The sequence below is a fragment of the Phocoena sinus genome, chromosome 10 (assembly GCF_008692025.1).
Source record: "Phocoena sinus isolate mPhoSin1 chromosome 10, mPhoSin1.pri, whole genome shotgun sequence".
Lineage (NCBI taxonomy): Eukaryota > Metazoa > Chordata > Mammalia > Artiodactyla > Phocoenidae > Phocoena > Phocoena sinus.
Window position 1 is genome coordinate 99,249,819 of NC_045772.1, and position 22,216 is coordinate 99,272,034.

The 22,216-nt window shown below is 52.0% G+C and overlaps 2 protein-coding genes across 2 annotated transcripts in view; both read right to left on the minus strand.

Annotated features, from left to right (window-relative positions):
* Nucleotides 1–22,216, minus strand: part of PRMT8 (protein arginine methyltransferase 8) — a 78,135-nt gene that overhangs the window by 21,888 nt on the left and 34,031 nt on the right. The window contains 3 exon segments of the mRNA XM_032645543.1: nt 193–335; nt 13,410–13,473; nt 15,469–15,624. Coding sequence (XP_032501434.1) covers nt 193–335; nt 13,410–13,473; nt 15,469–15,624 — 363 coding nt within the window.
* On the minus strand, nt 1,833–2,459 carry LOC116760442 (forkhead box protein R1-like). Its single transcript, XM_032645292.1, has one exon. It carries the CDS (start codon nt 2,457–2,459, stop codon nt 1,833–1,835), a length of 627 nt encoding a protein of 208 aa, XP_032501183.1.

Consider the following 22,216-nt stretch of genomic DNA (forward strand, 5'->3'; position numbering starts at 1 on the left):
AGAATGGGTGTCAATTATACCAAAAGAGGCCAAGGTTAGACCTAAGAAAGCTCATTCTGTCCCCAGAAGCAAATCTAGTTTAAAGAGAGGGGCCCGGAAGCAGTGGCTGTATTCTTCCTGGGCTGCAGGCGGTAGGGTAGAGCAGCGAGGCAGCCAGCAGACCAGCGAAGGGACAGCATGCAGCAGGCTCACCAGCCACTTGTCCCTGGCAAAGATGACGGTGTTGAGCATCGATTCATAGAACAGACAGTAGCCCATCCACTCGCTGATGATGATGTCCACCTTCTCCTCAGGCAGTTCCACCTCCTCCACCTTCCCCTTGAAGATGGTGATGACTGGAAAATAAGAACCCCATGGCCACACTTTTTGGGCACCCCGACCGGGAGCCATGAGCACCCCACATCAGGACCCGATCGACTTACAGGTGTCAGCGCTGTTCTGATTCTCCTTCTAGGAGGTGGCATATCTCCCTCTTCACCAAGCTAGTTTACCCTAAGAGGATTGAAAACTCTTGGCATGTTCCCTCTAAAACGTATCGAGCAGTTGCTATGTGGCTGGCACTGTGCCAAGCCCAAGACAGGCACCTGTCCTGTCATCGCTCAACAAGTCTTTGAAGTAAACACTCTATTCTTATTCTCCTCTTTAAGGAAACTGAGGCTTAGAGGGGTTAAATGATGACCGTGTAAACAGAGCCCGGGTCTGATAAGCAGCGACTCTTACACTTATCAGAGTCCCCACCCCACGTCAGGCTACTGTGATGATTCAAACCCACAGCAGGAAGAGAGGCTGCCTCTCCTACCCTTGTATCTGTTCACAGCCTGGGCTTAGCCCCAGGGGGTGCCCATCTAGAGCTGGAGAGGAAGGAAATTTGGTGTTTTGACAAGAGCTTGGGCTTCGCACTCAGGGAACCTGGGTTTAAGTGCTGGATCTTCTCATCACTAGCTATATGACTTTCCGCAAGTTACTTGACCCAACCCAACTCCAGTTCCCCAGAGAACAACCGGGGGAAGTGATATCTACATAGTGGGAGGTTGTACTGATGTAATGAAATGTCACAGGTGAGGTGCAGGCTCGCAGTTGGGGCTCTAGAGAAGGCAAGTATTATCTGGCACCGTCTCCTTGGTGACCGGCCGATGGAGAGGTAACGGGGGTAAGATCGGGACAAAGGCCCTTCTCTAAATGGCCTCTGCACCTGAGTCCCTTGCAAGACCCCTCCCTCTACGGCAGGAGAAACTTCTCAGTTGAGTTTTTGATCATTTGACGTAGACATACACAGAGTTTGGGAATCTCGTTTTGCATTCACTGCTGTAAAGATCAGAGCAAAAGCTATCTTAGATGCCACTGGCTGTGCAGTTGACACAGGGTGATGTATTGGTTGGCTGGTCCCATCAGAACCTTTCCTCTGGAAGGAAACTCTGTCTGCGCCATCCTCTGAAAAAACCACCCAATGCCTGAGCTTTTCTGGGAAAACTAAACAGTGGCCTGTACTCAGGAGTAAGAAACAAAAGAAAACAAAACACCACCTCTGTCCTGAATCTGAGTTTCCTGAAAATTAATGCGATGACAGACTCCTAGATGGCAAAGGGCACTCAGGTCACCGGCTTTACTCCCCACCCTCACAGTGGATGGTGCTGGGTGCCCATCAGCAGTGTCTGATGATGATTTGCTCTCCAGGGTGTGGTGTTTAATCAAAGCTTAATCAGATGAGGCCCCTCTGGAAGGAGTAGGTGTCAGGCACTTTGGGCCCAAAGTGGGGTTTGTTTGTTTGTTTTTTTTTTTTTTTCCCTGCAGATAACTTTAATAAGGCATGGGCTGATGGTTGATTTGTGGAACTAAAGGTCGAAGAGGGAACGCATCACATCTGGCTGGCTCATGCACCGTTGGATACTTTCCAGCCGAGTGGAGTCCAAGGCGCGGGCCTCCTCTGCAAAGCGGCGGTGTCCCTCGTCGGTCAACTTCCAGAGGCAGGATCGGGGCGGTGTGCTGGTTCCACCCTGCGTGCTGACTGGCACTTTCTCAAAGCTGTCTCGGAAACAGAGATCGTGACGCACGGTATCCTTCCAGCCTTCAGGAGCCGTCCGGAAAAAGGGGAAATGTCGAGTGAGACTGTAGATCTGTTGCAGGTTGAGGCCACAGGGAGAACCGTTTCTTAATGCCAGTGCAATTAGGTGGAAGTAACTGAGAGGGGGCCGGGACCAGAGCCTCCCCTCCTGGCTGTTGGCTTGCCGAAGCCTCCGACTCTGGAGGGGGGCCCTTTCATGAGGGGACGGGAGAGCCACAGCGGAGCTGTCATCCTGGCCCTCAGCCTTCTCCTCCTCTGTGAGCTCCCAGCTGCCGGGGGAAGAGGCAAACCGCTTCTGAGGGGGATACTGGTCTCCAGAGAGCGATGGCGACTCCACCACTGTGGCCTCTGGGCATCTGGCAGAGTCTTCTTCTTTTGGGGGTGGCTGAGGGCACATTGGCCCTGATCACTCCCCGGCTTGTGTGGTCCTCCTGCTTCCTGCGCAGAAGCCCTGCCCCTGGGAAGGAAGGGTAGGAAGGGCTAGTCTTCACCAAAAGGCTCGGAAGGGGAGGGGGCTGTCAAAGCTCTGCTCCTCGGGGGCTTGAGACCCAAGGGCAGGAACTCAAGCTAGAGCAGGACCCAGGATGCAGAAGGATCATTCACAAGGGGACAAAGCATGGGGTTTTTGAAAATGCAAACAGAGTACCTAATTTAGTTTACTCCGAAGAAGACCTGGCAGATAGATGCCGGATCCACCTGCCTAATCATTTGCATGCAAAGCCTGATTTGTCTGATTTTCGTAAACATTTGAAAGTGTTTTCCTTCTCTGTGCACATGTCTTGAAGGCTCTTCCGTAGTGTCTGCACGTGACTGTGGGGCTATGGGTCGGTCCCTCCTCCTGCATTAATCACGACCTCCCTGAGGAACAGGAAGATGTTTTCTCCTGCCTCGGGTGCCCCATGGCCTCCACTCTGGGTGCCTAGGACAAGACTCACCCGTCATTCCATAGACAGGACTCCACAGGACCGTGGGAAGCAGATGTGGACAAGAACTTCTAACCCAGTCTAACAGACAGGAATGTACAGGATACTCCTCGGGTGCCCCCAGCGAGAGTGTATGCACTTCCTGATCTCTGCCCTAGCGCTCCTATCCACTAGCTGCCTACCCTGATCTGTATGGATGCAACAGATGATAGGTAGGTAGATAGACAGATAGATATAGACGATAGACAGATATAGACGATAGATATAGATGATAGATAGATATAGATGATAGATATAGACGATAGATATAGATGATAGATAGATATAGATGATAGATAGATAGATAGAGACGATAGATATAGATGATAGATAGATATAGATGATAGATAGGTAGATATAGACAATAGGTAGATACAGATGATAGATAGATATAGATGATAGATATAGATGATAGATAGATAGATATAGACGATAGATATAGATGGTAGATAGTGATAGATAGATATAAATGATAGATATAGATGATAGATATAGATGATAGATAGATAGATATAGACGATAGATATAGATGGTAGATAGATGATAGATAGATATAAACGATAGATATAGATGATAGATAGATAGATATAGATGATAGATAGATATAGACAATAGATAGGTATAGATGATAGATATAGATAGATAGATATAGATGATAGATAGACATAGATGATAGATAGATATAGACGATAGATATAGATGATAGATAGATATAGACGACAGATAGATATAGATGATAGATAGATAGATAGATAGATATAGACAATAGATAGATATAGATGATAGATAGATATAGATAGATATAGATGATAGATAGATAGACATAGATGATAGATAGATATAGACGATAGATATAGATGATAGATAGATATAGACGACTGATAGATAGATATAGATGATAGATAGATAGATAGAAGATATATCATAGGTGCAATGGATCACAGAACAGTAAAAATCACAGTTTCTGCCTACCAAATGCAGAAGGAATCAATTAACCCCCTGCAATGCTGAACAGCCTGGACCTCTGTCCACTTATCACCCTTCTGCATCCAAATATTTCTGGGAACAGGCATGACCCCCCGTCAACTTGGCTTGTTGAGTAGATGGGCCCTTTGTGAAAGGAAAAATGCACACCTCACTTCAGTCCAGCTGTGGCCTGGATTCCAGACCCCTTTCATCCCCTTGTTCAGGTGCTTTTGTGCAGTGCCCCAACCTTCACAACCCTTACGCTTGGGTCCTGGAGGCAGACGACTTATATTCTCGTTCCACCTGACAAGTAACCTCCATCAAATTAGTTCCTCCCCTCTTTTTCCTCAATTTCCTTATCGGGGTAAAACAGGAGAGAGATTGAACCTAGAAATCCCCACAGATACTTTGCAGCTCCCAACATGCTTTCCGTCTTCAAATATGTATTGAGCATGTGTAAGGCATTCTGTGAAGTTTGCCAGTGGAGACGGCTGACCCTCAATGAAGAAGCAGCGCCTTCACCTCCAGTCTGACTCTAAGCTGCAGCAGTTCCTCAATCCTGATTTTTGAAAAAGAGGTTACATTTTCTCTATGGACCCAAATACAATCGCCCCCCTGAATCATCAGGGGTATTCTTCCTGCTTTCCGTAGTCGCCACTAGCAACCACTGAAACTCCCCGATGTAAGTGTCCAATCTGCAAAATGCTGCCTCTTGTGGTGGGGTTGATGGCAACCCAGTGAGGGCATTGGGTTGTCTCTGAGGCCTGTGTGGGCACATGCAGCCCCGGGCATCTCGTCTCCATGGCAACCTTTTCAAGGGGGATCTTGGCCTCTGATATTTAGGCTCTGATTAGCTACGGGCTGCAGAACGCCACTCCCAATCTGGATCCCACATCATTAAGACTGTGTCAGTTCTCAGGATGGCACTGAGGTCATCCTCTGGGGCTGTGCTTCTATTCCATAAGGATGATGAAATTTTGTTCAACCAGCTATGACAGGACCCTGGCTGGTAAGTTTTAGAAGGATTTTGTCATACGTACGTGTACAATGGGGACCCGGTGAACTCTAACCTGGAGATTTTTCCCCTGTAACTTCAAGTTCTCAAATTAGACACCCAGATATTTTGGGGAGTTGTTTTCAGTGGGATCTTTTTTCTTTTTGTCTTGAGTGATTATTACAGAAATGTAGTCACTCTGATTCCTGGTCCCTTGTTTGACTTTAAAAAAAAAATCAGCCCAGACCCATCCCTTTGGGCCCCTACTGTGTCCACCAGAGTCAGCTGACCCCACAGAGCCCGAAGTTCATGGTGTCCCCGTTCAGGCCCCTCCCTGGCTCGCAGAGCAGACCCTGTGCCACAGAAGAGTGGGCGTGAGGGTCGTGAGCGTGAAGACGGAGAGCAGGTTACTGGGCCGTGGAGCCGCCCCGATGCCACCCCCCCCCGCCCCCGTGGCCCCAAAGCCACGTGACCCACGCGCCTATTTGGGCGACACAGAGCCGGCTGCACACCCGTCCTGAGGGCCTGACCCACATCCAGCCTCTGATCCCCTCCTCTCCATTGTTTATTTCAGCTTCCTGGTTCCAGGATGGAGCAGAGCCCTTGACAGCTCACTGAAATCCTTACCGAGTGAACGGATGGATGAATAAGCGATTTTCAAAGAGGGCATGGAGTTCAGAGACAAAAGATCTTCAAACTAGTCCTAATTCGAGAGTAAAGCACCAGTAGCGTTTGACTAGCAGCTGGCAGAGTGATTTCACCTACGTTACCTCAATCGTCTTCACGAGAACGTGTGTGGTTGGTTTTATTGTTCCATTTGTCTAATAAGAGGAGCAGAGTTTGGGACGTCAAAAGGGGAGCCCAAATCTAGGCCTGTCGTGCAGCCTGGTACACGTCACCAACCTCCCTGAGACCCCTGTCCTGCATCTGCGAGCGGACAGAATCACGACCCGATTACCCACCGCTGTCAGCAGTGTAAACGCTCCCACCGCACCCAATTCCGGCTCACCCATGATGGCACCGAAAGCAGGGCCGGGAGAGAATCTCTCGCCGGGTGGTGTGAGTCGGGTCCGGCATGCCTGGGCGACCACCCCATCCAAAGCAGACCCCCAGTTTTCTCAACTACTCCATCCTGTCCTTCCAAGGGACCATCACTGTTTGTAATTCTATTGTGATGCTGTGTGTCCGCTTGCTTTGTGTCTGTCCCCTCCCTGAGACAGTTAAGAATCACGAGAGCAAAGACCTCGTCTGTGCCGTTCTCTGCCAACTCCGCAGCACCTGAAGCAGGGCCCAGAGGGTGGCTGACAACTCCCCCCCTCCCCTGGAGTGGTGCACAAAACCCAGTCCTGAGATTATTCATGGGCCGCTTCTGATCGGTTAGGAAAGCAGCCATTGCCAGGAGCCACTAGTACAGGTTCATTAAAAACAATTATATCTGATTAATCTCTTGCCTTCTTTGGACAGGGCTATTAGTCAAGTTAATGAATGAAATAATCATAACAATAGCTAACATTTATTAGCTGCTAACTGCACATCGTACACTGTTGTGTTTTACAAAGGGCTGTGCTGAGAGACACTTAACCATTGGGCTCTCCAGGAAAGAAGCCCTGATTTGTAGCATCTGCTGATTTCTCCGTGTAAATACTCCCACTGTGGCCAATTTCAAGCCACCAAAATGCCCACATCCGTTCCGCAAATTCACTGAAAATTTAACTACGGGCCCCAGCACGCCGTGATTTCACATAGGGTAATTATGTACGGCTCACAATGACCCTCTGTGGTCCGTACCGCTGTTATTCCCATTTCACAGAGCCGGAAACGGAGGCAGAGGAGGTCAGGTGTCCAAGATCACAAGCTGATCTGCTGGAGCTGAGTGTGAACCGGCCAGAGCTCTCAACCACCGTGCCGGCCTCCCACAGGGGCCTGACAAGGCAGCCCCGCCGCAGCCTCGTGGCGGGGAAGCTGACCAATGATTCTGTGGATTCGCAAGCTGCTCCCCGACTGTATTCAAAGGTGCCGATTCAGAGCTGAACCGGACCAGCCCCATGGGAGCTGCCCCACTCCCCCCCGGCCTCCTATCAGTGTGTGGATGACACCACACAGAGAACAGTGACCCCCAAAGGGTAAGGCTCTGGGGAGTCCAAGTAGTTTGTAAGGAAGGACCAAATCTCACAACATGAGGTTTGATGTGAATGTAAAGTTGATTCTCAGTCTGGATGCAAAACGTCCACGGACCGGACACAGGTTAGGAGCTGCTGCTCGGCAGCCACATGAGGGTAGATTGCAGGTCGTGGCTGATGTCAGCTCAGTGCCCGTGTGGCACGGCGTTCCCCGCAGCTGCTAAGCAAGCTGGAGGTGTTAGCAGGGAGGCATCTGGGCCCCTCCAGCCGTATGGCTGGGTCCTTGGGCGGGGTGAGAGGGACACTGAAACATGGCAGAGGAGAAGGGGGCTGAGACCAAAGCAAAGTGTGAGGGAACTGGGGGTGTGCCGCCTGCATCTGTGGGAGAAGGGCTGCCAGGTGAAGGGGCGTCCCCCTCATTTGTGGTCCCCAAGTGACGACACAGAGCATCGGTGAGGCTGCAGGAAGGCAGGCTCCACCTCAGTGGGAGGAAGTGCTTCGAACCGTCACAGCCCCAGGCGGCTGGTAGTGGGGTCCCCATCAGGGGAATCATCCCAGGATGCAAGTATGGAGGGATGTCACAGGAACGGAGAATTCAAGCATCGTCTATAAGAGGCTTGGGGCGAGTGGCCAGGAATGAGCAAAGCGCAGAACTGTAGGTCCTTCCTACATAAAGGTCCTTCCTTTATGTAGGAAGGACCTACAGTTAACGCTTGTGCTACGAGGCGCCTCACGTGTATTATATCTAATCCCCCAGGAGCCCTGCAAGCTGTGCATGGAGGTGTCTCCTCCGTGGGGAGCCACCTGACGAAGCCCTTCCTACCGCCTCTCTCTGCATCGTGCTCTTCTCAGGCCTCTCCATCTATGGCATTGACGCTCCAGGGCAGAAGAAGAGAACTGTCTCAGTCCCTGAGCTCCTCTGTCACTTTTCACAAACGAATCCGCATTCCTAAGCACCCCCGGCAGCCCACTGGTCTCCTGGGCAGGGAAACAGAGGAAACGGGAGCTGTCGGTGCTGAAGTGCAAGAGGATAGTCTGAGCACGTGTGTGGGCCTCTCGGTGGCAGGAGCCACGTGAAGGCTGCACGTCTGCAGGTGGCTGCGTGGAGGTGTGCGTCTGCCTGGGAACAAACCCATCCCGGGAGCCGTACGGAGGTGGAGAGGGAGGGAGATTGATTGATTCTGGGTAGCAGGTATTTTATGTCCTGGGTTGTTATTTATGTCTCTACACCTACGCTCCCGAGACCCACACAATTGGCTGTTGCAGTGTTTCAAAAGCATTTCCATGGAAGCCAAGCTGTCCTCTTTCTAGTACACGTGCCAAGGCAGAGCGAGCTAGGGCCGAGGACAGCGCCCTGGGGGCCTCGCCAGCTCCACCCACCTGTTGCTACCCCCGGGGAAGAAGAAATAGAGGTGGCTTTGCCTTGAAAAGGCCCCCAGGACCGTGTGAGGAGTAGGACAGGCACGGGGCACGGGGGTGACTATTCACCTGGGACAACACTTTGTCCCTCCTGGGCCGTCACCTCCTTGGCACAGGATCAAGTGTAAGCCATCAAAATACAGAGCAGGGAGTGATTCCCTCCGGGAGTCATGAGGGGGGCTGAGCAAACCAGATGCCACTAGCACACGACAGGCCAGGGGGTATCTGAGGCCCCCTGGAGGGACCTGGCTGGGGTGGGGGTGCTGTGTGCAGAGGCAGCCTGGCTGCACCCACTGGAGCCTGAGCCCAGAGACGAAGTGGTCATATGTGGGGGCTGCCCAGCATGGGGGTCAGAGCCCAGCACAGGGTGGCAGGTGTGTGCGCAGGAGGTGGTGACAGTGGGCGACTGTTCACATACGGGGGCTGACCCAGTATGTAAACACATTAAGAAGGATGACAGCCAAGGTTTCACTGTCAGAGGACGGAATCACATAGAAAAGGGGGAAAGATGAGAGGGGGGAAAGATGAGAGGAAACCCCGAGGTGCTGAATTAGAAGCAGGGGTATCACATGAAGGGGTCCGGGACAACGTGCATAGATGCGGAAACATGCATTACGTCAATGCGTGTCCACATACGTGACACCACAGACGTGAGCATGTGTGAGCACACACGCAAATTTTTCCCACGGAGACAGTCTGGGAGCCTCGACACCCTAAAATCAATGCACACACCTAGCCCCATGTCCTCATTTCTAAAAGCCATCGTCCACTGAGGGGATTCAAGACTCTGCAGAGAAACGGCTGATTCTAGAACAGAGACGTGGAAAGTACGAGATGAGCCTGGAACATTTGTCCCACAAGATAAGGAAGCTCACGTCAAGTGAAGGGGTTACGTGGACAGGACATAGAGGCAGCTCCAAGCTGCTCCCAGGAACCAAGTCAGGGAGAATTTGAGCATCAGATTAAGTACTGACACCAACAGTGATGACCGATTGAATAAGACAGGCAATTAACGGGGAGGAAGGAAGTATTTCCACGGTTCAAAGTACCTCTCCCAGAAAACCTTACTCATCACTAATGAGCGGGGAGACGGCTGGCGGACATAACCCAGGCCAGGGATCCAGGCAGACGCCGTCGCAACAGGACACAGCTGCACTGCGGGGACGCCACCCAGGATGTCCTGAGGATGCAGCATCGCATCCGAGGCACCCCTCCAGGACGGGTGACCTGAATCCAGCCGCGAGGAGGTGTCCCACGTCTCCAAACCGAGTGACATCCCACAGAACACTGGCCTGTGGTTGCCAAGCATCAAGGCCACGAAGGTTAATGGGAGTCTGACAGTTCCAGCTTGAAGGAAACCAGGACAGGACAACAAAGTGCAGCGAGCGGGTCAGAACCAAGTCCTCTTGCCCAGAAGGATGCTGTTGCATCAAAAGCCCACCTCAGATGGAGCCTGAGCACAAGACCATGACGGCGGTGGAAGCTGGCCTCCCGATTTGGATGGTTGCGTGTGGCTACGTAGGAAGTGCCCTTGTTTGTAGGAAACACGCACTAACACGCTCGGGGATGACAGGGCATCGTGTCAACAGCCTGCTCCAAGACTCAGAGGAAAAAAGAGCTGTATTTGCCCCTTTTCTGTAAACTGGGATATTCCGAAGGTTTAAAGAAATAAGAGGAAAAGGAGGAAAGAGAAAAAGGAAGGGGAATAAAAACATTACAAGAGTTGGAGGCAGGGGAGGGCAGGAGGGACCTCGAGCTGTGAGCCGGAGGGGCCTCTGAGGGTGCCGCCCCTCCCCTCCCGAAGGCCAGGGATTCCTCCCATTTGGGCGCCCGTCCCCACTCTGCTGTGGTTGCAGGGCCATCACCCTCTGCAGAGGACCGCGGTGAGCCAGGGAGGCTGGCCCACCAGACCCCAAAAGCTGGAAGCGAGAGAGACAGATACAGGGCAAGGGGGTTGGACAGACCCCGGAGGGCGGGAATCACTGTGCAGTGAAACAAGGGCAGAGGCAGGGGAGGGTCCAAATATTCTTTGGAGGCTCCTGAGGGCCCCCAGGGTTGAGACTCAGTAATTCGAGAGGAATCTGATCCCACAGGTACTTGCACACACCCTCCCGTCCTAAGAGGTTTGAACTTTCACCTTCAAGATCGGCAGGCACTCCCGGTGCTTCCTCGTCAAACTAAAACACACACTTTGGGAAAGAGCACAGGAACGGCCGCCGAGAGCAGAGGCTCTGCCCCACGTCTCCTAACCTCAGTTTCCACATCTCTCAAGTGGGGAGAAACACTTGCCGTATTTCTCAGAGTTGGGGGAGGGAGGGCAGGTGAAAACACGAGGACGCCAGGCTCCGTCTCCCTTGTAGAGACAGAATTGGCCGGTTTTCTTTCTCCATCGTTCGTACGCAAGTCGAGAGGAACCCTCTCTGTCCCTTCTGCCCAGGTCGAGGACTTTCCCGACGAGTGTGCAGAGACACCTTGCTCCCCCGAAACAAGCGAGAGTGGACACCAAGCCGGAGGGCGGGGTGGGGGGATGTGAGCCACGTTTCCCCTACCTAGGCTGGAAGGACTTCTGGACTCTTCACGGCCCCCTCCACTTGCCCACCACCGCCCCTCACTCCCTCGTCCCCTCGTCCCCCAGCTTAGACTCTGTGGTCCACTACTGTGATCAACCACTGGCTCCTCCCTCCCTCCACTGTGTCCCCAGCGGCGCCCAGATCCAGCTGGCCCTCCCCTCCGCTCCGACTGGGGCTGCTGGACGTGGTTGGGAACAGCCGCACACCAGGGAGGTGGGGGCCCCTTGCAGGTCTGTGCCTGCCCATCTCCAGCGGGCGCTGACCCTCCCCCACACCAGCCCTCCCTCCCTCTCTCTGCAAGACCGTCCCATCACTTCTCATCTCCCTCCAAAACCCTCACACCCTCCCCTCCCCGTCTCCCGCACCAGCGACGGCCTCTTTCTTCCTTGAGAAAATGGAAGCAACAAATCGGGGCTTCCCTCCAGCAGCCCACCTCCATCGGACCCACACTCCCCACGTCCCCTCTGTTACCGTGGCTAAGCTGTCCCTTCTCCAAGAAGAAGACCCACTGCTCCACCTGTGCTCTGGATCCCACCCGCTCTTACCTTCTCAAAGTCCTTGCTTCTGAATTTATTTTTTCCCAAATCTGCAATTTTTTTCTGTCTGTCTACAGGACAGTGGGATCGTACACATGTTTTCATATCTCCTATCCTTAAAAACCAACTCCCTTCCTTGGCCTCACGTCTCCCTGTCGCTACAGTTCCGTTTTTCTGTTCCCCCATCACAGCAAAAGGAGTTATTTACAGCCCTTCCTTCACAGTCTCTCCTTAACCAACTTTACCTGGACTTCCATCCCCACCCTCCATCCAGTCTGCACCTGTTAAGAACCCCAATATCCTCCATCGTCACAATCGTTCAACGGTCACGTCTCTGTTCTTATCTTACTTGATCCGTTGGCATCCTCCTCCTTTACTCCTCTTTCCCGAAGGTCCACTGACCTCACTGACTGTATCTTCTCTGCCTCTTGCGGCCTCTTCTCCTCTGCTTGACCTTCAAATGTTGAAATGCGCTGGAGCTCCATCTTTGGCCCATTTCTCTCCTGTAGCTCTACATTATCCTTGAGGGAACTTGTTCTGGGGCTTTAAATAAATCTATACGCTGAAGACCCCCAACCACAGAGCCTGACCCTCCCTGGAACTCCAGATTCATATCCGAGTCTCACTCTACACGTCCACCTGCATCTCCCCGGGGATCACAAACCTAACCCATGCCAAGGAGAACCCTTGATTTCTTCCTCCCTCCTGTCACTCAACATTCCACCATCCACTCTTACTCAAGGCAAAAAGCCAGCCCTGCTCCTGTCTTGTTTCTCTGGCCCCAGGCAGTCCGTCAGCGGGTCCTCTGGCCTCTATTTCCCAGCATCGCCCAAGAGGTCACTTTTTCCCACCTCCACGGCTGCCACCCTGGCCACACAAGAGGCCTAACCGCCTCCCCCCACCCCGGCCCCGGGGCTACGAAGTAGCCTCTACCTGCACACTGATGCCTACAGCCTATCCCAACCCATTCACCATAGAGAATACTCCTCCGTTGCTTAAAATCCTTCAAAAAGTCTTCAACATCCTTAGGAAAAAAGTCTAACCTTGTTTTCCTAGTTTATAAACTAGGAAATGAGTGATGTGGCCCCGCTCAGCACAAGGCCTGGGGACTAAATCTCATCCCGCTGACTGATGGGAGATACAGAAATTCTTCTGATCGGGGACGCTTGCGGGGGTGAGTGTGTTCAGGATGGGTCCCAGAGGGAGGGGCCGGGGATGTCACGAACACGTGGGAAGGGAGTGAGGAGAGGAAGGGAAGGGAACGCACATATCTTTATACTCAGACTCCAGCTGCAAGAAGGTCCCGCTCCCGAGGGCAACCTACTTGCCAAGACTGTCCCAGCGGCAGCAGGGGCTGTGGCGTGAGAGGACTGCATCTCTCCAAAGGAAGAGTCTGGGGTCTGGGGAGACGCCACTAGGTGGGTGTCAAGAGAGGTGGGGCTAGGGTTCGTGGAGAGAGAAGAGGTGGAGGAATGGTTGCCATTTTGCAAAACTCAGCAGATGCCTACAGCTGGGGGCCAGGTAGAGGGCTTGGAAATGAAGGATGTAGCCTCAGGCTGGGCTCACGGAGGCTGCGCTGGGACAGACGTGCCCTTGGCCGACCTGGCCGGGATTGGGACCCTCGGAGCCCCGTGGGCACAGTCCTGCTAACAGGGCCTCAGCTGGCCTCCACGTTTCCAAGGCCAAGCGCTCTTATATCAGTCTCTGCCACCCAGACAAGAAAGTACAAGTCCCCTCACCCCCTTCCATCCACGGGAAAGCACGCAGAGGTAACTCTTACTGTTGTCCAAGTGGTTGGCCTTAATGATCTTCTCTGAATAGTCAGAAATACTGGAGCATTCAATCTAGAAAGGACACAGAGCAAAGGAGGAAGAATCACCGTATGTCCAGGGCCAGTGTAACAGACGGAGGGGCAGAGGTCTGGAGGGGTGCGGTGACCTGCCCACAGCTGCACGGCTACTTCGTGGCAGATGAAAACCTAACCCGCGGCCCTCCCAACTCACGGGCTCTTCCGCTGGTCTGCCTTTGCCCCACCACGGAGGGCCCAGTCTCTGAGCTGGGAGATCTGGGAGGGGCTGGCAGGCCTCACTCTCCTGGCACAGTCACTGCCCTCCCAGGAGAGGAGGTGGGAGGCAGAGACCCCCAGAGTGGCTGTGAGCCTCCCTGAGGTCATCCTCCCACCCCCAGCCCTCCCTGGTTAAACGGCACGGTCCACGAGAAGGACCATCTGAAAATGGCAAATCAGGGCCTCAGGGCGTCTTAAGATCCTTCCCCACCCCACGGGCAGACGCCTGTTAACTCTCATCCCTTCCGCAGTCTCCACCTTTGAAGGAATTGGTTCTTTTGAATCTAGAAGTCTTTCCAGGCTCCCCAAATCTCCTAAGCAAAGGGCCAAGGTATTTGAGAAATTCGCTGATGATACACCGAGAGCAGGACCTTGTGGGAACAGCAGACCAAGCCCCAGCCTGGGGTTAGGAGGCCTGGGACAGGCGGGGAGGCCAGGTTGCTGGAAACAGAGGGACAGCTGCCAAGACCTATGGCTGGAGCCCCGCACCTGGAAGGGGAGGACGGGCAGCCCTGCCTAGCCTGGCTCAGCCCTGGGCTCCCGTCCGATTCCGGAGCTGAGCTGGGGCCTCAGAGACACCCTGGGAGGGAGGGTGGGGCGTTACAGGGGGTGTACGTCCTGCCCTGAGGCTCTGCGAGCGCCTTGGAAGGGGAGTCGGTCCCTTGGCCAGAAGCCCCCATCCTGGAGGGGAGGCCCTGTGAAGGAAGGAAGGCTGGCCCGTGGGGAGGGACGGTACCGTGGAGAGCGCAGGACTTGACCCTGGGCATCCGGGCTGGAGCCGTGCCCTCAACACGCACCTCAGGTGAGTACATCATAGCTTTCCCAGTCAAGGCTACAACAGAGGTGTCTTGAGACAGGTCAGGGGTCCCAGAGACCCCCTCCAGCCAAGGCCCCGGGACCTTCCGGGCCAGGCATGGAGGAGGGTGCCGTTCCTGCGAAGCCCCACTGAAAGCTCCCCGCCAGCCTCTGCGCCGGGCTGTCTTGTGCACGTGTTCTGTATTGTCTGACTGCAGTGTGCCTTGAATTTTGATCAAGATGAATTCCCATCTTCCAGCCCTAGACCCACTGCATCTTTCAAATGTCAGTCGGAAGCTCAGAGCTCTTCTGTTTCAGTTTCTTCCCAGCTCCGGAGCCTCCCAGCCCCCCGTCCTCAGGGAGCCTTCCCAGAAGGTCCACCACTGCCACCTCTAGCTGGAGAGGCAACAGCGGCCAGAACAGCAGAATTAAATCTACCAACTTGCCTTTAAAGAACAGAGAGAGAAGACCGTCTTGTTACCACCTAGGGCCCCGACTATACTAATAAACGCTGAGCATCTGACTTACGCCAGGCGCCTTTCTAAGCACTTGGCTTACGTATTAAAATCACTCACTCCCCACAGTCACCCCGTGGGCAAGGTCCTGTAATTATGCCCATTTTATAGAGGGGGAAACCGAGGTACAGAGGAGAAGTGAATTGTCCAGACACGCTTCTCGGGAGTGGAATAGTGGAGATTCCAACCACAGCTCACAGGTGTAGCCACCCTGCCCCGCCACCACAGCCCACAGTAGGGCTAAGGACTCTAAGGTAGTGATGACACCAAAATGGTTTCAGAAAAGTCAAAAGTCCCCCACAAACGTCAGCTCTTCCGGGACAAGGCCAGGAGCAATGCCCAGGTGACAGGGAGCCCGGGAGCTTGCCCACCTCCTGAGAGCTATGTCTGACTTCCGCCTGGAGGGTGTGACCCCAGCAAGGAAGCGTCCCCGCAGAGGCCGGTGGAGGGAGTGGCGTGCTCACCCCAAACACCTTCCTGGCCCCTGCTTTGGCGGCAAACATGGAGAGGATCCCGGTGCCGCTCCCCACGTCCAGCACGACCTTGTCCTTGAACACGTGCTTGTTGTGATACATGGAGTTCCGGTAAGTGAGCGTCCGCACCTCGTCCTTCAGCATCTCCTGTGTGGAAGGAAAGGTAGAGCTGACGTATTCGGGGCACCTGGGCGCACACCTGTCAGGTCACGGGCCCAGGGCTGTCCCGACAGATTCCTCAGGGACCTCAGTTCTGTCATGAGGTAGAGCCACGGAAGAGTACAGCTGCGCGAGGGGCTTCCCGCATCAGTACACACAACGTCCTAAAACTCTGCCCCTTACAAGGCGAAAGAGCACCTTGTGCCATTAAAGGAGAAACTCCCGTCCAGACCTGGGAAAGCTCCAACTTAACCAAAACCCAAAGAAGGGAGCAACACAAACACAGCGTGAGAGATTTAAGTTAGACCTGAAGCAGAACTTTCTGCCATCGTGAGAGAATTGTCGTGAAACAGGTTATTAAAGGAGGCTGTGTGCGTGTGTGTGTGCGTGTGTGTGTGTACTTTTTCTATTCGCTTGGTTTGTTTTGTTTTGTTTTGTTTTTTTGTGGTACGCGGGCCTCTCACTGGGTGGTGAACCCGAGGGGCTCCCAAACACATGGCACCCACTCTGGATGACCAAGTATTTGCCACCTTAGAACATTTTAGTCAAAGTAAGGAATGTAATGGGGTGGATTTGTTGGTTGGTTATTGCTAATTGTGCTAGAAAACTTAGAAAAAGAGAATGATGAGCTCAGGGATTTAAATTCCCAGCTCAAGGTCTTCATATAGCACCTGAGAACTTCTATGACTTCTGGGGAAAAAAAGAAAAGAAAAGGAAGAAAATAAAAGAAAGGAACAGAAACCTTATTTTCTTGCAGGGTCAAGATTTCTGAAAACCAAAGCCAAAGTCTAATCCTGCCTGAATTACAACACAAATTGAATTCCCATCCTTGCATGGCCTCTTTTGTTAAAGTTGAGTCATCTGTTGGGAAAGAATAGGGTCCTGAAAATTGGAATAGGAACATACAGGCAGATTCTGATGAAGCTGGGACCTCAAGTCCCTAAATTACCCTATTCTCTGCCAGTAGAAACACCTTCTACCCCTGCCCAAGAAAGTTCGTTTTCCTTTTCCTGAAGAGTCATACCGGTGTCCTTTGAGGTAGTTGCTTGCCAGGTAACGTTAATATTCCTCAGGACCCATCCCCAACAACCCTATAACTGGATTTGACTCCACGCAGACCCCAAAGAACAAGGCACAAAGAGTGACCCATGAGGAAGTGTGATACACACCAAAAGAACTGCATGATACTTCTAACAGATAGATTAAAATATAGGGAATAGATGTGGGGATGTATAGTAAGGGTGAGGGATCAAGATGGAGGGAACATAAAGTTGGATTGAGCCAAGTCTATTGACATAGGTCCACTAAGCAAAGATTGTGGATTCACTGTTTTACCTCCAGGGTCTTGGAATGCCTCTAACAGTTGGCATGGTTGATTGACTGAAACATGGACCAAAAGTTAGTCTACACTAAATGAAAAGGAAATGCCAGAACTTCCTTGATCTGCTGAAGGGAAAGGTATCCAAAGACTTCAGGAGACTGGAATGTTAAAATGCATCTGTCACATGAGACTCGCTCCCCAACGCCAGAGAACAGACCTCTCACCGCAGCTGTGAGGAAGAAGTTTATGAGGGAAGCCCAGTAGCCTTGAAGAGCTCTGTGTGCCCTTCTCTATAGATCAGAGATTACACTGGGAACTGAGATTCCTAGTTGCCATGGGAACAATATCCAACTAGGATCCTGGGGTATCGGGGACCAAATTGTAGTGTGTAATCGCCAAAGATGAGGTGGGCATGGTTACTGTAAAGGAGAGGAGAGCCAAAGCAGTATTCAGAGTAGTCAGGTTCACCAAGACCTACGGTGCTGGCCAGTTCAGTAAAGTACCTCTAGAAAACAAACAGTGGAAAACACACTAAATTCTTACTTGATCTGTTTAAGCAGAAAAGTTATAGGTCTCATGAATGGAAGTCAGGCTTGAATCACCAAAACAGGGAGTCATGGCCCCTCAGTGGGTTCCCAGACTTGAGCCAATTTATAGATGTAGGAGCCCTTAAATGAAGGGGAGGCCATGTCACATGAGGAGAAACTCTGTTATGTTGACAAAAATGTGTACTGTTAATCTTTCCCCAAGTCTTCCCCAAGATGACCTGCAGGCATTTACCAGCACGTGTGCATTGGAGAAAGGAAAATAAACAGATTTTTGAGGGTAATTGGACACTGGCTCTGAACTATTGGAACACTAGCTCCATGAGACCCATTAATCCAGGGGACTAATTCCAGGAAACCCACATCCACATCCAATTTGCCGATGTGGCCTGTGCAGAAGAGAGACGGAGCTTAGAGAATGGCTACGGATCATCGTAAACGTAATCAGGTGCTGACCACAACGGCAGAGGCTGTTTCAGATGTGGATTCATTGTTTGAGCAAATCAATCCAGAGAGTCGCTGGGGTTTTGTTTGTTTGTTTTATCAATTTTAGACATTTATCCTCTATATTTCTTCAAACATTTTTTTTCTGTCCCATTCTTTCTCTTCTCCTCCGGAATTCCAGTTACTCACATGTTTTACCACTTAATTCTGTCCAAAAGTCACTGAGGCTCTGTTCACTTGTCAGTTTTTTTCTCTCTATTCTTCAGTTTCAATGATTTCTCCTTCCCTGTCCTCATGGTCATAGATATTTTCTTCTATGTACCCTATCTGTTATTAATCCCATCCAGCGAATATTTGGTCTAGCTATTACATTTTTCAGTTGTAGGACTTCAATTTCACCTGTTATATCCATCTCCTCCTAGAAATTTTCTTAAACCGTATTTATTATAGTTATTTACAAATCTTTATTTAATCATTCCAACACCTGGGCTGTCTATAGATCTGTTTCTATTGACTGATTTTTCCCTTGACTATGAACCAAATTCTCTTGTTTCTTCACAGGTCTTATCATTTTTATTTTATACCATAGATGGTGTCCAAGGATCAACAGTGGTGAAGTTAGTTTGTTGTTGTTCTTTTTCCAGGAGGGAATAGCCTTTCTTTCGTTAGGCAGCTGGAATGATGGGCTGGCCAGTTCAATCCAATCAGGGGCTGAGCAGGTTTAGGAGTTGGGTAGGTTGGGATGCGGGACTTTAGTTCCTGTATCAGGGCCTGGGGCCCCACAGGGGCTAAAAACATTTGTGTTTGCTTTTCAGCCCAGCACTGCCTCCTGTGTTGCCCCAGGGCTTATATCTTTGGTCATATTAGAAACTGAATAAGGTGAGGGTTTGGTTAAATTGAGTTCATGTCTGACTCTTAAGTACTTCGAAAGTGAGCTCAAGCCTCTCCCTCCAGAAGCTCTCTGGAACCAAACACTGCAAGACTGCTCAACATCAAAAGGACAAGGCCTCAGAACTGTGAGACCACAAGACTGCAAGACGGTATCCCTAGAACCAGGCACGGGGCACGGTGTGAAATTGGTGCTCTGTAACGACAGAGCCCAACTCCTGCACACGAATCATAGCTCCGAAGTTTTCGAGCTCTCCGGCCAGCCCAGAACATCATTTAGCATTCCGTGTCTCAATCTCTTCATCTGGAGAATGGGGTAAAAAGAGAAGCTATTTCATAGGGCTGCTGTCATGTCTAAACAGGTAGAGTTAGTGTTACAAAAGTGCTAGCTCTTGCTCTTTGTGAAAACTGTGACCTTTTCATCTCTGTGAAGAAATTGTTGAGGGTGAGTAAGGAACGGAGGCAGAGTAATGACAAAGGTTCAGAAATCACTCAATCATACTCGTAGTTCAGAGCTCTCACTGCCTTTCCTGACGGAATTAGGTTGGCCCAGTATCTCTGCAGGTCCTGTTGCTGCTAAAAGGGATCCCCCCAAGGGGCCCCCTTTAATTCATTATCTTTCATCACTTCTTCGGCCCCCCTTTCTCTTCTTTAAGGCTCTAGACCACAGGAGTTCATTCCGAAGGCACAAGTTCTGGGGGCGGGGGAGAAGTTGTGGCTTAGCAAGGCTTCCCCTACTCACCCTGTTCAAAGAAAGAGTCTCTCCCCACCCTTCCTGTACCCCTGCTTTAATCACCCCTGAAGGAGAACAGCCCAAAGACGTCTCCAGACATTCAGCCAGGAGCATGCCACTCTTCAGTGAAAACAATTCCCACCCCCAGCTGTGGGTGACTTTATCTGCTGCCCACTGAACACATGGCAGCACATTGACTAATTGCTGGGAAATGAGGCCCTGAAGAATCTATTTCCAAAAAACCTGCAGTAAGATTGTGAAAAGAAGATAGCTGGCCAGGAGTGGGCTCAGCGCCCAGGGCTGGGGGGCTGGGAACAGGGCCCCACTGGGGTGGATTCTTCTGGCAGCTGAGGCCCCATGCCCAAGGCTGACCATTCAAGATGCTGAGAATTCAGAGCTAGGATCTCAGAGGTCATGGGGCTGGGCCGCTCCCCTCTGTGCACAAGGACACATCTGTCACATCTGCTCCTGTTCAGGACTCCTTTCTTTTCACAGAGGCCCTGGTCTGGAATGCACAGGCCCCTGACCTCCGGAGGCTGAGCATGGAGTCATCTCAGGAGAGGCCATGGGATGCAAGAAGAAAAGTGTCCAGAAGCACCTCCTGCTGTGCTCTCCAGCTCCCTGCACTGTCCCCCTGCCACTCGGCACTTCTTGTTTGTATTTATAGACTAAACCACCCCTATCCAGCCTGCACCATGTTTCCCAAACACTCAGTGATCACTGTTAATCAGCGAGCTGGCAGTGCCGCTGCCCGCCCGTGTGAGCATCTTGTTAATGACGGGAAGAGGCTGCCAAAGGGCCAGCTCGGCTCCGGATGGGATGGCGAGACGTGGGTCTTGTCCAGACTGCGGAAGCAAAGGCATCGCCACGAGCCGTCTGGCATGGAAAGGAGATCCCTTGTGTTTGACAACGAGAAATGAACAGGCCCTGTCTGCAGAGAACGACGGTAGGAGGCCATCTACTTGCCCTCACCTCCTTTTACACCCAATGATCGTGGAGCCCAAACAGGCCGGAGGGGAAGCTCAGGGATGAAGGGAGGCCAGCTAGCTGCCCCAGCGTTAAAGACCTATGCATTTCCCCAGGAGCCAGGATCTAGGCCTGGTCCCCAGCAGCAGCAAGAAGGATTTAAGCTGGGTGATCACAAGTACCTCCCAGTGTGAAGGGCTGCTAAAACTATTCTCGGACAGGTTACTAAGGAGAGAAATGAGATGGTGACCTGCAGACCCTTTACTCCAAGTTCATTAGCTCAGTCTGCACTGTTTGTGTATGTGCAGGAACAGGTCTGATTTTTCTAGCAATACGTGAAATGGAGGGAGCCTGGTACATACTATATGTATCTGGTGACCCTGGGTATCTTCTCCCAGTGGAGATCAGACCCTCCGGATGCCCGGCCTTCGTGGGGACCAGGCAGTACCTGAGTGATGAGATGAGCTGCTGTTTCATCAAACCCAGACGAATCAGACAATGTGCCGAGTGCCGGGGAACCCTGTCCTGAAGGAATCATAGAGATATAACAGCACCGGAGGGCACATCCTAGGTGCCTACGTGTGTTGCAGGGAGGGGTGGGAGGAATCGATGGGAGGGGGCGCTGCGGGGCTGGGGCCTGAGGACGGGAGGGCAAATGGGAGGGGCACACTGCCTTCGGCTGGTCCCTAATGGGGGTCCAGGCAGGCCCAAGGGGGCCATTTTAGGATCCCTGGAACTGCTGTCTCCTCCCAGCAATCTGCTCTGAGACAGGTGCCCAAGGACACAGGACTGTCCTTCAATTAGAGGCAGGGTCTTGAGGAGGGAAGCTCTTAAAACCACCCTTCCTGCCTCCCAGACCTTCTCACCTCTCAGGCCTAGGACTGGGCTCCGTGCACCATCGCAGCCGCACCCCAGTGGAAGCCACCGAAAGCTGCAGCCTCAGCTGCCCAGGCCCCCCTGGGCCGGGCTCCCAGAACTAAACACAGGGCCCAGCCCCTCCCCCTGCGGGCCCCAGGCCTAATTAATGCTCTGACGGGGAGAGCAGTCCTCTGGGGCCAAACCCCTCCACCCTCTACCTCCATGGGAAATTGCAAAAGGAACAAAGCCAGAGTTTCCATAAAGAAAGAAAGGCTGTATGGCCTGGAAATTAGGAAATGAAGCCCCGGGGCCCCCAAACGTGCAGGTTTCACGTCTAGCTCTGTGTATCAGCTCGTGACCTTGCACGGAGAGGAACCAGCAGAGATGAATGAAGGTTGATAAGATTCGTAAGGTCTTATATCCTCATCTGTGAAATGGGGACAAATAATAATACCAACCTCACAGGGTTGACCTCAGGAATAAATGAGCCAGTAACATAAAATGCTGGGAGCAATACCCAGTGTGGAGCAGGCACTCAAAAACTTGTTGCCTATTACTTAGTAAACACACTTCTGGCAATCGCATCACCGTTAGGATACAGGAAGGGTTTACAGAAGCATCTAATTGAAAGGGGAGCTTTGGGACTTGTTTTCAAAAAGCATTTGCATAGCAAGCGAGCCTTTGTTCCTTTCTCGATATGTCTTCACACTGAGGGGATAACAGAAGTACCTTCTTCATAGAGCTCTTGGGAAATCAATGAAACGACACATATAATGTACTCAGAAGAGTGGCCAGCCCTGAGCAAGCACTTGGCTCATGTCAGCT